This window comes from Bos javanicus, chromosome 22, assembly GCF_032452875.1.
Source record: "Bos javanicus breed banteng chromosome 22, ARS-OSU_banteng_1.0, whole genome shotgun sequence".
NCBI classification, from domain to species: Eukaryota; Metazoa; Chordata; class Mammalia; order Artiodactyla; family Bovidae; genus Bos; species Bos javanicus.
In genome coordinates, this window is record NC_083889.1 from 17562361 (window position 1) to 17577529 (window position 15169).

At 51.3% G+C, this 15169-nt stretch overlaps 1 protein-coding gene across 3 annotated transcripts in view; it reads left to right on the forward strand.

The window, feature by feature from the left end:
• Window positions 1–13113, forward strand: part of SRGAP3 (SLIT-ROBO Rho GTPase activating protein 3) — a 246679-nt gene extending 233566 nt beyond the window's left edge. For 2 of the 3 annotated variants that reach the window (XM_061396333.1, XM_061396332.1), the window contains exons 19-22: window positions 550–730; window positions 1976–2125; window positions 4162–4489; window positions 8127–13113. In XM_061396333.1, the coding sequence (XP_061252317.1) occupies window positions 550–730; window positions 1976–2125; window positions 4162–4489; window positions 8127–8540 (1073 nt within the window). In that variant the 3' untranslated portion in view covers window positions 8541–13113. The remainder of the gene's footprint in view (window positions 1–549; window positions 731–1975; window positions 2126–4161; window positions 4490–8126) is intronic. The other variant, XM_061396334.1, reaches the window with a different exon arrangement.
• The last annotated feature ends 2056 nt before the right edge of the window (window positions 13114–15169 follow it).

Sequence of the window (15169 nt, forward strand, 5' to 3'; positions counted from 1 at the left end):
TCCAAATACCATTACACTGGGAGTTAGGACTATAACATATGGATTTGGGGGAAGACAGAGTTCAGTCTATAACAATGAGCTCTGGAGAGAAGTCTTCTGGGAACCTTTAAAAATTGTGTACAACATTTTACATGGAAGAGAATCCACACACATCTGTTTGACCTCCTACAAGGTAAGAAGCACCAACAGTGTGATAGGTGAACAAAGAGGGAAAGGGTTCATGGGAAAATGGAAACAGAGCTGATATTTAAGGGACAGAAGAAAAAGAAATTTCTTATATTATTTTTAAAATGTGAAAAAGGGGCAGTGGAAAGTAAGGATGTAGTATTTTAACCCCACTTTCCATTTTGGGAAGTGAGATGGCCTGCCTGAGGTCACAGCACAGGGAGCGGATCTGAGCCTAGAGCCCAGTACCCTGAGCCCCAGCTCATGCTGCCCTCACCAGGGACGCTGTCTGCGCTGCCCCACGGAGCCAGGGCCCTCTGACTGAGGCTCCTGGGCTGCCTTCTGCTGTTCTCATGGATGCGCTTGCCCTTGCTTTCCTTCCAGAAGTGGAGCAGATCGAGGCCATCGCCAAGTTTGACTACGTGGGGCGGTCCCCGCGGGAGCTGTCCTTCAAGAAGGGAGCCTCACTGCTGCTGTACCACCGAGCCTCCGAGGACTGGTGGGAGGGTCGTCACAACGGCGTGGACGGGCTCATCCCACATCAGTACATAGTTGTACAGGACATGTGAGTGGGCGCTGGGACCTTCTGTGAAGAGTGTCATGATGGATTAGTGATGTCTGGAAGGGGCACAGGAACAGCAGCGCTGGGTTATACGCCAGCGATTTGCTCTCCCTGCTGTGACACACTTGGTCTTCAGTGAGAATGGATTATGTCTCAGCTCCCTTTGAATGGTGATCCATTTAACATATGAGCAAATTGCTCATACTTCACGGTCCACAGGGACACTGTTTGGTGCTCTTGGCTTGCCATCCTGGCCCACTTGATAGCCTCCGGGGCATCTATCACCCACTCTGGTTCTCAGTGTCCCCTGGATCTTGCCATATACCTTCGCCCTTCAGGGCCTCCACTGTAAACCAGTGGGCCTCCCACTGCCCTCTTAACTGCCCACTGTTCTCTACCCTGAGATAGCTCTGCCAGGAGAGGGGCAGAAACAATCATCCTCTCATTTCCAGCTAAGAGGGTGCTATTTTTTTTTAATAACTTTAGACCTTAAAAAAAAATAGAAAAAAGCTCTACATCCCAAACACCTAGCCCCAGCATCAGGCCCAGAAAGTCGACACCTTCCATTCTTGGAAAAGCTTTGACGGTTCCTGTATATGCTTCCTCCAAGTTCCAGTCCTGCTCAGGTTGAACTGATTTACCAGGCTGCAGGCTGGGCCTCAAAGGGAGGGGGCCAAAAGCATACATCTTGATGGCAGAGCAGACCATCTGGAGCCCGAGAAAAGTCCAGGTCAGGCAAACAACGGAAGAACCCTAGGCGGCCCTCTGACGTCCCCAGGCCTCTGAGGACAAGTTCAGGAAGGATAGAGGAAGGGAGAGCGAATAGGGGGCGGTGGACAGAGCACCCCAACAAGCTTCAGCCCCTTCACATTTGTCCAAAGTCAAGGGTGGGGGAGGGATGGGAATGCCTTCCTTTTCCCTGGCTGAACCCCAAGCTGCTGCTCCCGGAGCCACATGAGACTCAGTGCTCAGGGCTTGGCTTGCAGGCCCACTCCCCCATTTTTCCTCCACACCTTCCAGCTTTCAGCTTGTCCCAGCCCAGAACAGCTTGGAGAGACCAGGTTTAGTCCCCGGGGGCGGCGGAGGGGGGAGCAAGTAGGGGAGCGTGGTGCCCCAGAGCGCCTCTTGCTGGGGAAGCGGCAGCGGCGCAACCACGAGCTGTGGGTGTGGATCCAGCCCCACAGGTCTCAATACATCCGGGTTGTTGGGTGCGAAGCCCACCCAGCTCACATCTGTTCTTCTCCCCAGGGACGACGCCTTCTCTGACAGCCTGAGCCAAAAGGCCGACAGCGAGGCCAGCAGTGGGCCGCTGCTGGACGACAAGGCCTCTTCCAAAAACGACCTGCAGTCCCCCACGGAGCACATCTCGGATTACGGCTTTGGGGGGGTGATGGGCCGGTAGGAAACTCGGGTTCATTCTTTCCTGCTCATGCAGTGCCCATCTGGGTCTGATTCGGGAGAGAGAAGGGCAAGGGAGGGAGGCTGTCGTGGCCCCTTGTTTCCCATAGGATGTGACGCTGGGCACGCCTGCTGGGCTGGCTGGAACTGGCCTCGAATGGCAGGTAGCAAAGCAATCCAGCTTGGGACAAAGGTGGAGAAAGAGGAAAGACTTACACAGGCAACCAATCCTTTTTACTTAAAATACTAAAAACACGGGGGAGGGAGAGTTAAAAATTGGCAAGTACTTTTCCTCTCTCTCCAGTTCTTAAACCTCCTCCCTACTTTCTGTTGAAAACCTAAGTTGTTATATTTTAAAATGTAAAGCTCTCTTACTCACTGAAGCGCACCACATAAGTAGAAGTCTCACACACATTGCGTGGGGGGAAATTGACACTCGGCTCCACCCACATATTTGGTGGGAATGTGTTTGCCAATTTCTTCACTCCCGTGTGGGCAGGGCTATCACATGACCTTTCTGCCAGGTAAGGAGCTGGGCTCCTCACTCTGTCTACAGGTAGAGTGCAAAGCACTTGGTGGTTTAAAAAATAAATAAGGAAAAGAGGAGAAAAGGAAAGCTGGCAGTTTCTCACTGCTTTCTTAATCAGATTCTCAAAATGTCATAGTCTCTGTTTTTGGTGGAGAGGTCATGGGATCAACCCACACGCTAGGTGCTTGCAGACAGAGCCAGAGAAATCAGCTGCAATAGGAACCTAGGTTTACGAATTTATTTCAGCAGAAGTCCCAGTACCTCTCTTCAGCGAACTCTGTTCAGTTAGGGTGTAGATAATCAGCAGATAGAATCAGGGGAAGTGTATGGTTGGGGTAGGTGGATGATAGAGTTGAGGTCCCTTGACATCTAGGGGGGCCGTACCTTCTCCTGCCTCAATTTCCCTCTCCCTCTGTCCTTCCTTGTCTGCCTTTCTCGTCTCCTTTCTCTCCTAGTACTCTTCCACTCCGACACCAATGCTTTGGTCCTGTTGGGGTGACCACAGGCAATGCTTAGCTTGGCTGGTGGCACAGGGTGAAAAGCACTGCTGACTGCATTGAGCTTGGTCCCCGTCACAACCCATCCCCGTAGTCTGTCCTTCCTCCCCACCCCCTCACCCCTCCCAGCCTTCCTCTCCTCACCAGTGCCTTCAGGTCTTTGCTGACCTCCCTAGGCTGGAGCAGAATCCCCAGTGGGTAGAACCGCTTCAGAGTGGTCTCCTACCCACCGAACCTCCCTTGAAGCTGGGTGAGGAATATTAGACCCATGTAACGGATAAATAAAGTGGGTCTGAAAGAAGTCGCTGGAAAGTCAGTGACAGAGACAAGACAAGAATCTGCCTTCCAGAGAGATACTTTAGGCCCCTTTTCTCTCTGCCACACCCTCCCTGAAGGGTGAAAGGTATCCAAATGTGTAAAAGGCATTCCAGTGATACAGGTTTTTCTCTTAATGATTGGAAATGTTCAAGGTCTGGAAAGCCTCATGGAAAACAGCCCTTTGGGGGGATTGGGGGAGGGTGACAACACTGGGCCATGTTGAGTTCCCAGGGGGCCCTACTGTGCTTGCAGGGAGCTGGTGACTTGTGGTACAGTCAAGCCTCAATGCCTCAAACCAATCAGAAGCCCTCTGGAATCACGGAGACACCTAAACCGCTTAAAAACATATCATGAACCCAACTAACCATGAGCAAAGTGTTCCCAGGTTGCAATCCTCCTGGCCCTGACTTAACATATAGACGAGATTCGCTGTGTAATTAGCACCACTGACTGCAGCTTAGAAGCAGGAGGCCCGATTCCTTTGTGTGTGCAGGTTAAATCTGCTGGCCTGAGTTCTGTGCTCGGACGGTTCTTCACTGCAGAATCGCCACGTCCGGCTGAATGAGGCTTTACTATACCCACTCCCTAGACTAGTGTGTAGCATGTCTGGACTCTGGGGGATTGGCTGAGCCATGTGACGCCAGCCAGGGTTGACCTCTGCCCCATGCCCCTGCCCCCTGGCTCCTTTGCAGAGTGCGGTTACGATCTGACGGAGCAGCCATCCCCAGGCGCCGAAGCGGGGGCGACACACACAGCCCACCCCGGGGCCTGGGCCCCAGCATAGACACACCGCCCCGGGCCGCCGCCTGCCCCAGCAGCCCCCACAAAATCCCCCTCACCCGGGGAAGGATCGAGAGCCCCGAGAAGCGGAGGATGGCGACGTTCGGGAGCGCCGGCAGCATCAACTACCCCGACAAGAAGGCGCTCTCTGAAGGGCACAGCATGCGGTCGACGTGCGGCTCCACCAGGCACAGCAGCCTGGGGGACCACAAGTCCCTGGAGGCCGAGGCCCTGGCAGAAGTAAGGGCCAGCAGGAAGCAGGCGCACCAGCTGACACCCCCAGAGGGGTAGGGGTGGGCCCCTGCAGACTGGGGAGTCACTTCGCCCTTCACACCAGGTCAGGCTGAGCTAGGACACAGGACAGATAGTGAGCTGGCTTCCTGTCCCCCTGCTGGCCTCCCCTTGGAGCGGAAGCTAGATGGGTGTAGCTCCTGGCTAGGGCTCCTGTAGAGACTCAAGGCCCCAGTGTCCAGGCTGGAGGTGGGATTCCCAGATAGGGGATGTGGTAGTGGCAGGTGTCTCCATAAGATGGCAAGATTGTGCTAGTCATGTTTTCATTTGTTCATCTTTTCATTCATTCCCTAATTCATTTGTTCATTTATATATTGGTGAATACTTATGGAGCATCTGTTGTGCTCAATCACTGGCTGGCACTGAGAAAATAATAATGACCTAAAGTGGACCCAGGTCCTGCCCACATGGAGCTTAGGGTTTAGAGAAGAGAGGGATGGCAACCACCAACACACACAGCTGTGAAAATGGCAAATAGGTCAGGAGTCTTGAAGGAGTGGAGCTCTGTGTTCCGAGAGCCTAAAATGTGCGGATTGCTTGAAGGCAGTGAGAGATGTCTCTGGGGAGGACAGTACCAATATCCAAAGGGTAGGCAGGACGAAATAGCTGAAGCTGGAAGCAGAAAATGTTCCATGGTCTTCCAAAGTGCTTAGAGTTTTATGTTTTGTTAGATAACTTCTTAAAAATTTGGATGAGAAACCTGTGTGATTTTTACATTTGCCAAAGAAAGCACAACAAATTCATTTAAGAAATTGTTACCAAACAGTTTGTTTGAATTGTTTAATGATTTGCATAACTACTTTCATGTGTTTTTGACAGTTTTATCATAGTTCAAGTTTCCACTTTTCTCCCTGGAATCTGGCTGGCAGCCCATTATGTATCCCCTTCCTAATGTTTTCTCCCTGTTAAGAAAAGAGGGACAATCAGAATCTTTGGGGCGGTGAGGATTCTATTGCGAAGAGCGGGGTTGGGGACCTTGAAACACCCATCCAAGGTGGGAAGGTCTCATTTAGGACAAAGTGAAAAGTGATCATTCCCTGCCCCCATACCCCGCCACTGTCCACGCTTCCTGGCACCTCTCTGCAGCTCCACTTTGAGATCATGGCATCACGTCTCAGACTAACACCAGGCTTGTGCCTAAACACCTCAGCTGATCTTTTTCTGAGCTTGCTGTCTTTCTGGCTCACACTCTGCAAGGGTGGAGTGGTGGGGATGGTAGGGATGGTGATAGAGGGGCGATAATTATATTTTACTTCTTAGTTTTGCCTTTTGGCGCTGCTGGAGTAGAGCAGACTGAGCAGTGATATCAGTGGAGGACTTAATTTAAGCAGCCTGGGGCATGGAAGGTGGCCATTTGTCTCTGCAGGGGTGGGAGGTAGCAAAAGTGGGGACAGGACTGCCTTCTCTCCTGTCATGCAGGACCCCACCTGCCCCCATCACCACTAATCCTTGTGGATAAAGGCACAAACAGTGTCTTCTAAAAGTAGACAGTGTTGTGGGCAAAGGATGAAGTATCCTGGCGAAGCATATATGCTAATATTGTGTTTGGTGTTAAGTTGCTTCAGTTGTGTCCCATTCTTTGCCACCCTATGGACTGTAGCCCTCCAGGCTCCCCTGTTCATGGGATTCTCCAGGCAAGAATACTGGAATCGGTTGCCATTTTCTTCTCCAGGGGATCTTCCTGACCCAGGGATTGAACCCGTATCACTTTACATCTCCTGCATTGGCAGGTGGGTTCTTTGCTGCTAGTGCCACCTGGGAAGCCCACAGGCTAATGTTGGCTGTTAGCCAGTGGTCTCTTCACAAAGCCAAATGATAGGCTGGGACGGATTGGAGCCTGGTATGGGGGCCCAGCAGGCAAGAGCCACCTGAGGACGGGGAGGAAAGAAGGGTGGGGAAGGGGCTAGCGGGGACACCTCCAGGCACCAGCCCTATCAGTCTAACCACACTTTGCATTTTTTTTTTTCCAGAGTTGCCCCAGGGCGGAAAAGCTAGTTAGTGTGTCTCAGTAGTGTGTGGAGCCAGTGGGGCCAGCATCTTCCATTACCGGCTCTAAGCACTGTCCCTCATTGTCCCCTTGGTGGCCCAGCTCAGCCTGAGCGGAGGCATCCCTGGGAAACCCCACAGGAGCCGAGGACCCTGGCTGGGGGAGAGCAGAGGTCACTGTCGGGCAGTTCACACACATCACCACGTCAGCTGTCTCCTCCGTCTTCACTGCCAGTGGGGGGCTTTCAGCTCAGGGACCAGGTGTGGTGCAGAGTGACTGAGCCTTGCCCGAGGTTGCCCAGCGGCAGTGGTAAAGCAGTCTTTCTCCTCCCAACCCCGGGCTTTGTATCCTGGCCCAGAGCTCCGGGGGTTAAATGCTGCAGTCCAGCTCCAGCGCCCCTCCTGGAATGCTGAGCCCCAGGCCAACCCTCTGAGCTCTCAGAAACGCTTTGAGTGTCATTCAAAGTGCTCTAGTACTGATGAGCTCTTCAATGTCTCAGTATCCACAGGAACTGCAGAGGCAGATGAGGATTTTTGTTGCCTTTCAAATTTCTCATTTTTTTCTAAAAAAAAAACCCATTATAATAGAAGAAAGTAACAGTCCCATCACCCTGGGGTGAGCATAGTGAATGTTCTAATATATAACCGCTGAACACTTTTCCTATGGACAAAGGAGAGATATTAACAGATTTGTTAATATTAATGCTTAGGTGCATGAACTCTGGAGTCAGACTGCTATGCTGGTAAGTAGTTGTGTGACCTTGGACAAGTTAACCAGTCTGAGTTTCCAGTTTCTTATGTGTGAAGTGAGCATAATGGTAGTTCCTGTAAGTATGGATAAGTATGAGGATTAAATGAATTATTAGGGAGGGGACTTACACTGGCGCTCTGTGTTACTTCCATATTATTTGGGAAGTACTATGTATCAGGTGCCATGCCATGCTCTTCAAAGGGACCATATCATTTGGGGCTTTCCTAGTAGCTCAGATGGTAAAGAATCCGTCTGCAGTACCGGAGATCTGGGTTCAATCCCTGGGTCAGGAAGATGCCCTGGAGAAGGGAATGGTTACCTGCTCCAGTATTCTTGCCTAGAGACTCCCATGGACAGAGGAGCCTAGCGGGCTACAGCCCATGGGGCTGCAAAGAGTCGAACACAACTGAGTGACTTAACACTTTCAACTTTCAACACTATGTACCAGGTGCCATGCCATGCTCTTCAAAGGGGCCATATCATTTCATACTCATCAACTCCCTGAGTTCAGTATTATACTTAACCTACAAATGAGAATTCTGAGACTGAGAGAGGTAAGGTAACTTGCCCAGGGTCACACAACAAGGAAGCTGCAGAGTCAGGATTTGAACACGTCTGTCTGACTGTGGAGCCTGCCTCTGTGAGATCTACAATGCTCATATTGAAATTGAAAGGGAAAATGCTCATTTTCCCTTATGGTTATAAGACACCCTGGGACTGATTCTCCTGCCCAGCCAGTGAGATTGGTGGGGAAGCCTCCCTAAGGAACCCGCAAGTTGGTCAGCGCCCTGGAAGGGTTAGTCCCCAGGCTTCCAGCTCTGTGCCAACCAGAGCTCTCTTTGTCCCCAGGACATTGAGAAGACCATGAGTACGGCTCTGCACGAGCTTCGAGAGCTGGAGAGGCAGAACACGGTCAAGCAGGCGCCAGATGTGGTGCTGGACACCCTGGAGCCCCTGAAGAACCCGCCAGGCCCCATCAGCTCGGAACCGGCCAGTCCCCTGCACACCATAGTTATCCGCGACCCCGACGCCGCCATGCGCCGCTGCAGCAGCAGCTCCACCGAGATGATGACCACCTTCAAGCCAGCCCTGTCCGCCCGCTTGGCCGGCGCCCAGCTGCGCCCGCCCCCCATGCGGCCGGTGCGACCCGTGGTCCAGCATCGGTCCAGCAGCAGCAGCAGCTCGGGAGTAGGCAGCCCAGCCGTGACGCCCACCGAGAAGATGTTCCCCAACAGCTCGGCTGACAAGTCGGGCACCATGTGACCTGCGGGATGGCGGGCACCGCCCTGGCCCGCTGCGGCCCGCCGTGGCCAAGGGTGGCCTCAGTGACTTCCGCGTCCTCCCAGGGCTCCTGGCTTTGTCGGGCAGGGACCAGAAGGTCAGCCTGGGAGTAGGTCTGTGCGGAGCTGAGTCCCAGGTCGAGCCGCAGCGCGCCTTCAGTCACATGGACCCGCCCGCTTCCCTCCCGCGTACACACAGACACCCGAGCAAGCGGTGAGGAGCGGTACCCCGGCTGGAGCGATTCCCGAGATCACGGCCCGTGTTAAATGGCTTCGCCCACTTATCGTCACTGGAAAATTCTCTCGACATTCTCTTTACATGCATATATACGTGTATATGTATGCGTGCGCATATGTACACGTATGTATGAATGTATGTGTCTGTAGGTGTGTGTATATATATATATATTTATGCATCTATATACATATACTAGATCTGGACACACATACAAAATGTATATAGGATCTCCTTTTTCTTTTTATGAAACTTAGATTTACCTCAGACCCATGCCACCAAACATCTCCCGCTGAGTTATTTGGTGGGATTTGCAGGGACTTTTCTGGGAGAATTTAAAGGCCCACAGTAACTGCGAATGAAGCAATATACCACTAACCTGCAGAAAAACAAAACCAGTCTCCCACTGTCTCCAGAAGTCGTGGCCTTCCAGAACAGTCTGCCCCTAAAGGAAGTGTGGGGCAGGCGGCACCCTGGGCAGGCTGCTCCCACTGGTGGGGACCACTTCACAGAGCCCCCTCCCCATCCACGCCCCAGAGACCCTGCCTTTCCACCCGGAGGCCAAGACCAATTGCACCCTCAAAAGCATGGAGGACGTTGGCAAGAAGAGCCCTGACCTCAGCGGCCTGTGTTCGTTAGTAGAAGAGGGGATGGTGAGAGCCTGAGCCCCATCGTAGCACAGTATTATGTGTGGTTGGGAAAAAGGAAAAAAACAAAAAAACCAAACACAGTGGTGTGGAACACTTCAAAACCTAGAAACGCTGTAGGAACAATTCTGTGGTAACTATAGAGGTTTAACTTATACCATTTTCAAAATATTTAATTTTTTCTTTTCCTCTTTCTACTAATTATACTGTGTCAGATTCTGGAACTAAACAGGCAAGGAGAGTTTGAGTCCCATCATTTTTTAATTTGAAATCAGGCCGTGATGCGCTCTGGCTGTTGGCCTTTTGCATGAAGCACACAGGGCTGTAAGTACGCAGCTCAGACCAGGCCTGGGGAGGGAGTCCTTGTCACCTGCCATCCAAGAGAATGCTTCGGTGGAGTTTATGCAGTGAAATAGCTGCCTCCTCCCCCTTCCCTTCCCTTTCACCCACCTCCTCCAGCGCATTTAACAAAATTGAAAATATGGGGAAAGAATTGGGTGGGTGGGGGGGGGCGTGTCACCTCATTGAGCCTCAGTTTCCTGCTCCATAAAATGTGAGCAAGCAAACCGTGCAACCTAGGAAGCACTGTACCAACACGACTGCTCTTTTCATGGTCATCAGTAAGGTGAAAACCACCTAGCACCTTCCTTTTGAAACCTCCTAATGGCATTTGAGAAGTAGGCAGTGGAATTTTCCTACCAGCTTCATAAGAGTCATGAAGCACAATCCTGCAGATAAGTCACCTCTTGACATTCCATCATTACCATGTCAGCCCATTGGATTAAGTTTTGCCCTCTCCTCTGGTCCCCAGAGAGGGAGTCATATGAAGCCACATTTACCTGGGTGTGTAGGGATGGTGAGCCACACTGCCTTGCCTGAAGAACTGGCCTTGAGAGTAGGGAGGAATAAGGACTCAAAAAAAGAATGCCAGGGAGAGGCTAGTGACAAATTCGACCTTCTTTGTTTTGCCTAGAGTTGGAAATGAAAGAGCCTCAGACCGAGCTAGGAGCCCTCTGCTATTTAGCATATAAAGCAATCCCCCCTCCCCCCACTGCATTACAGTTTAGGGAAGGAAACAAGGCCTTAGGATGGCTACGACTTGCCCAAGATTTAATAGATGGCTGAGGGTGCGGCTGGGTCTGGCTCCTAAAGCCATTTATTTGCAAGGATTCTGTGATGTCCAGCCAGGACAAGAGACTTCTCATTTCTACCCCAGAGAGACTCCCAGACCTTAAATACAGTGGCTTCCTGTGCAAAGTATCACATTCTCTGCCATGACTACCAGATGAAACATGAAAATTTGAGTTGACAGATCTGTTGCCTGATATACATAACACCAGTCAGGTCATGTGGGTTTTCCTCTGAATTGACTGACTTACTGAATTTAGGCCTGCCTTTCACCGAATTACCTACCTGAAGGACAGGGCCTGTTTTAAGCACCTGTTTTTCCATTGGGAAATGGCCGATGAGCTCACATTTAGGCAAACTCACACCCCACTCATCCAGCTCCAAATCTGAGCCTTGACGCAGAACCAAATGGAAAAATATTGCCCCCCCCCCCCATCTGGCTCTCTGCATGTCTCAGGCCCCCTCCACACGCACCCAGGCCCGCCCACGGTCATGAGCATTGGCATTCTCTTCTGACTCCTGCCTGTGTTAGTCCACTATATATTGCTGTATTTGCTTAAATGCTGGAAAGTAACTGTTAAAATGTGAAACTGTAATTTTTAAAAAGGCTACAATGAAATTATAGCCAATGCCACTCACCAAATCTTTGCACCTAGTAGATAGATCAATGTAAAAAAAACAAATACCAGAAACCTAACTGTACAGTGAGTGTGGGGGAAATGTAGTAACCTAGTTAGTAGTCCTCAGTATAACCAATTGTACAAGGGGAAGTGGTGTTTACCTACCTGTCCATCACCATTACTGGAAGCTGTACTGATCAGTTCATTGATAACGGGCAATTTTTTTTTGTTTTTTTGTTTTTGTTTTGCTCTTCACAGAATGATTTCTTAACCTTCAATTTACCCTGAGGTCAAGCCTTTTGTCTTTCTGTGTTACCGGTGTTCAGTCTCTTTTAGGAATGAACCAGCAAGATGTTCATTTAAAACTGACCAAAGAACAAATTCATTCCTGGTCTAGTTTCCTGGGCCTGGGGCCCAGCCTCCGGCCGCTAAGGACCTTTCTTGGATAAAATTGAGAACGAGCCGTGCTTCCTACCCCACACCCCCTCTCTCCCTTTAGTCCCCTTTCCTCTTAAAGAGCTGCTCTGAACTGTGGGATTCTGTGAAAAATTCTTGCCTTTCCTTGTTTTCAGTGCTAACGATTTCTCACCTTGAAGCGCCTTTTGAACCCCGGACAGAGCGCACAACTGGAGGGAATTGTCAGCTTGGGAATTAGACTTGGGGTGGGGGTGGGGGGTCTTTTCTCTGAGGTCACTGGGCCCTCAGGGGCAGGAGAGCAATGGATTCCCACCAGGTTCCTATCCCATGAAGAAATCTGAGTGGGAAGAGACGCAGGGAAGTGGAGCCATCCCTCGGCTGCCGGCCGGAACCAGCAGCTCAGTGATCTGCCTTATAAACACTCCCCAACTGGTTGATGGTACCCATGTGGGGTCAGTGCGGGGAAGGGCCTGGCGCGGGGCTTGCTTCCCTTTTGGAGGCCCTCAGAGTGCCTTGTTGGGGGGGTTATTTCTTTCTCATTCAGGAGGCATGGATGCAGAGGACTTCCTGGGTCCTGGTCGTTACCTGGCGCTCAGTGCATGGACTTGGCTGTTGGAAAACCACGAAGACTAACGTAATGGTTCTTCCTCTTAGTCTCTCTGTCCCTGACTTTTCACACTAGAGCAAATGCCTCACCCTCCCGAGAAACCCAGAAAGAAGATATGGCTGGCTCACGACTATGTGGGGAGGGAAAGCTGCTGGGTTCAGGGAGGAGGGGTCGGGAGGAAAAGCTAGGAAGGGGTGAGCCGAGGTGTTGCTGAGATGATTTTCTGCTGTGCAGAGCTAGTGCTGATGTCTCATGTCAACTTCCCTGGTTCTCTGGGGTCCCCGCTCCTCTGAGCAGCTGCGTAGAGAATTCCCCACATATCCAAAGCTGCTGGGGGAGCTGGGGGCGGGCGAGGGACTTTGCTGCCAGGTCGGGGTCCTCCTTGCCTCCCCGAAGTTGATCAAGTTGATCTGCCAGCGTCCTGGTCCTGCCGTCTCATCCTTTGGGACTGCTCCTTGCTGATGCCTCCTCTCCGTGTGAACTGCCCGAGGCAAATGACGACCTTGAACCAGAACGGCCAGGGTGCACTTTACTTTCCTTGGAAGGAAGTAGCTTCTGGCCAGGGTTTCTGCTCAGGCTCTAGTCCCCGGCAGTGTGACTGTTTACACGGTTTGGCAATAGGTTCAGTTCTGATTGCTTCAGAGTGGCTGGTCTATTTAGTTTCCTTTGGTTTCCTTCCTCCCCAGACTGTCAGGAAAATCAAACTGAAACCACCCTAGGAAATTGCTGGTTGCCTCTCCCCATGTGGTGATAAGTGTTTCCCTCTCCCGGACATCGTTTCTCTCCCTTACAACCCAGCGCCCGTGCCGTAGAGTGTCTGACTGGATCCTCTGTTGCGTATTCTCATGGTGCCTGCTGGTTTGATGTGGAGCTACCCTGTGAAATAAAACAGCTTAACTTTTCCCAAATGTGCTCCGGTGGCTTTTTGGAAGGGTGAGGTGGCCTGTCGGGGATGGGGAGGGGGCAGGTGTTCCTACCCTCCAGTTCTTGGTCCATGTGCTTCCAATCAGGAAGCATCCCTGAAGTATTCCTTAGCTCAGACCCAACAGGGTGAAGGCCAAGGTCCAAGGAAGGCTGCGTCCTCTGCGGAGCTAACTCGAAGAGGTAAGTGAGGGGTGCCTGCTGGGAACTGTGAGAGCAGAGGCAAGTAGGAGAGGGAGCTGCCATCTGCAGAGAAGCCTTCCAGAGTTTATGACAAATCACCAGAGGCCACAGGATACTACTTCCAGTGTGACAGCATATGTGTCTACACACGTGATACAGCCCTGGACTTTTTTATGTGTGTGTGAAGTGTCCGTTGATCACTTACATCTGCCCCGTGCACGTGTGCTAAGTTGCTTCAGTCGTGTCTGACTCTTTGTAACCCTATGGACTGTAGACCCCCAGGCTCCTCTGTCCATTGGTTTCTCTAGGTAAGAATACTGGAGTTGGTTGCCATGGCCTCCTCCAGGGGATCTTCCTGACCCAGGGATCAAAACTGTGTCTCTTAGTCTCCTGTACTGGCAGGCTTGTTTTTTTACCACTAGGGTCACCTGGGAAACTATTTCTTCCCCAGGCACTAGGTTAAGCCTTTATGTGCATTTTCTCATCAAATTCTCAAAACCGCTCTTGAAGGTAAGTAACTGGCTTCCCTGGTGGCTCAGCAGTAAAGAATCTGCCTATAATGCAGGAGATGCAGGAGACAAGGGTTCGATCCCTGGTTCGGAAAGATACTGTGGAGAAGGAAACGGCAACCCACTCTAGTATTCTTGCTTGGGAAATCCTATGGACAGACAAACCTGGAGGGCTACAGTCCATAGGGTTGCAAAGAGTTGGACACAATTTAGCGACTAAACAACAAATCCTTCTTAAACCCCATTCTGCAGAAGAGAAACGGAGGCTCTGAGAGACTAAACAACTTGTCCAAGGTCAGGCTAGGAAGTGAAGGAGCCCTCATGTAAGCCTAGTCCATCTAACCCTGCAGCCTTATACGTTCATTGTCCTGCCTTCCCTGGAGCAAGTTCATCACAGCAGGGTTAGCAGCAGGCTCCCATGATTAAGGTAGCTCTCTGTGGGCAGAAGTCCAGGAAGACCTCAGGGCCTTGCCTTTCCCATGAGCCCTCTGACTGATCTTGACTTTGAAGAGAACAAGATCTTCTGCTAGCCTCAGGGAGTCCATCAGTAACCCCATAGCTACTCAATGCTCCGTGGCGGCCTCTAGCTAATTCCAGGCTCTGACAGGTTGAAACCTGCTGAGGGGCTGGATTTGGGGTGCATTCTGTAATCTATTTACTGGCTCAGAGCAACCATGCTCACTTGAGAACCCCACAGCAGAATGCTCTCGTTCATTCAACAAGGATGTGGGAAGCACCTTTGTGTGAGCCTTGCCCCAAGCTGGCTGCTGGGGAAACAGATGAATGAGACCCAGTTCCTACCCTAAGGTTGCTCACGGTCTAATTGCACAAGACGATCACTCCAGAATCCTGAAATTAACTTTGGCTCCTCATGACAGTGTTCAAAATGACGGCATCTCTGACCCACAGAGGCACAAAGAAAAGGCATGTTTTAGCTGCCTGATGGCTTTGCCAGCCACAAAGCAGCCCTTTACTGGATTGCTTACTTCAGGGCATATCTGTTTAGGATTCTGTGAATGACAGACTATCCAACCCAAACAGCCTTAAGGAAAGAGAATTTATTGGCCCATACTGCTGGGAACTCCAGGCTAGGACAAGGTCCAGGCACAGATGTTCGGAGCGTGGTGCTGTCTCCTAGCCACAGTCCCTTCCTCTCAGGTGGGCTTTGCTGAGCTCTGCCTGTTAGCTCGGAGAAGGCAATGGCACCCCACTCCAGTACTTTTGCCTAGAAAATCCCATGGACGGAGGAGCCTGCTAGGCTGAAGTCCATGGGGTCGCTAGAGTTGGACACGACTGAGTGACTTCACTTTTACTTTTCACTTTCATGCACTGGACAAGGAAATGC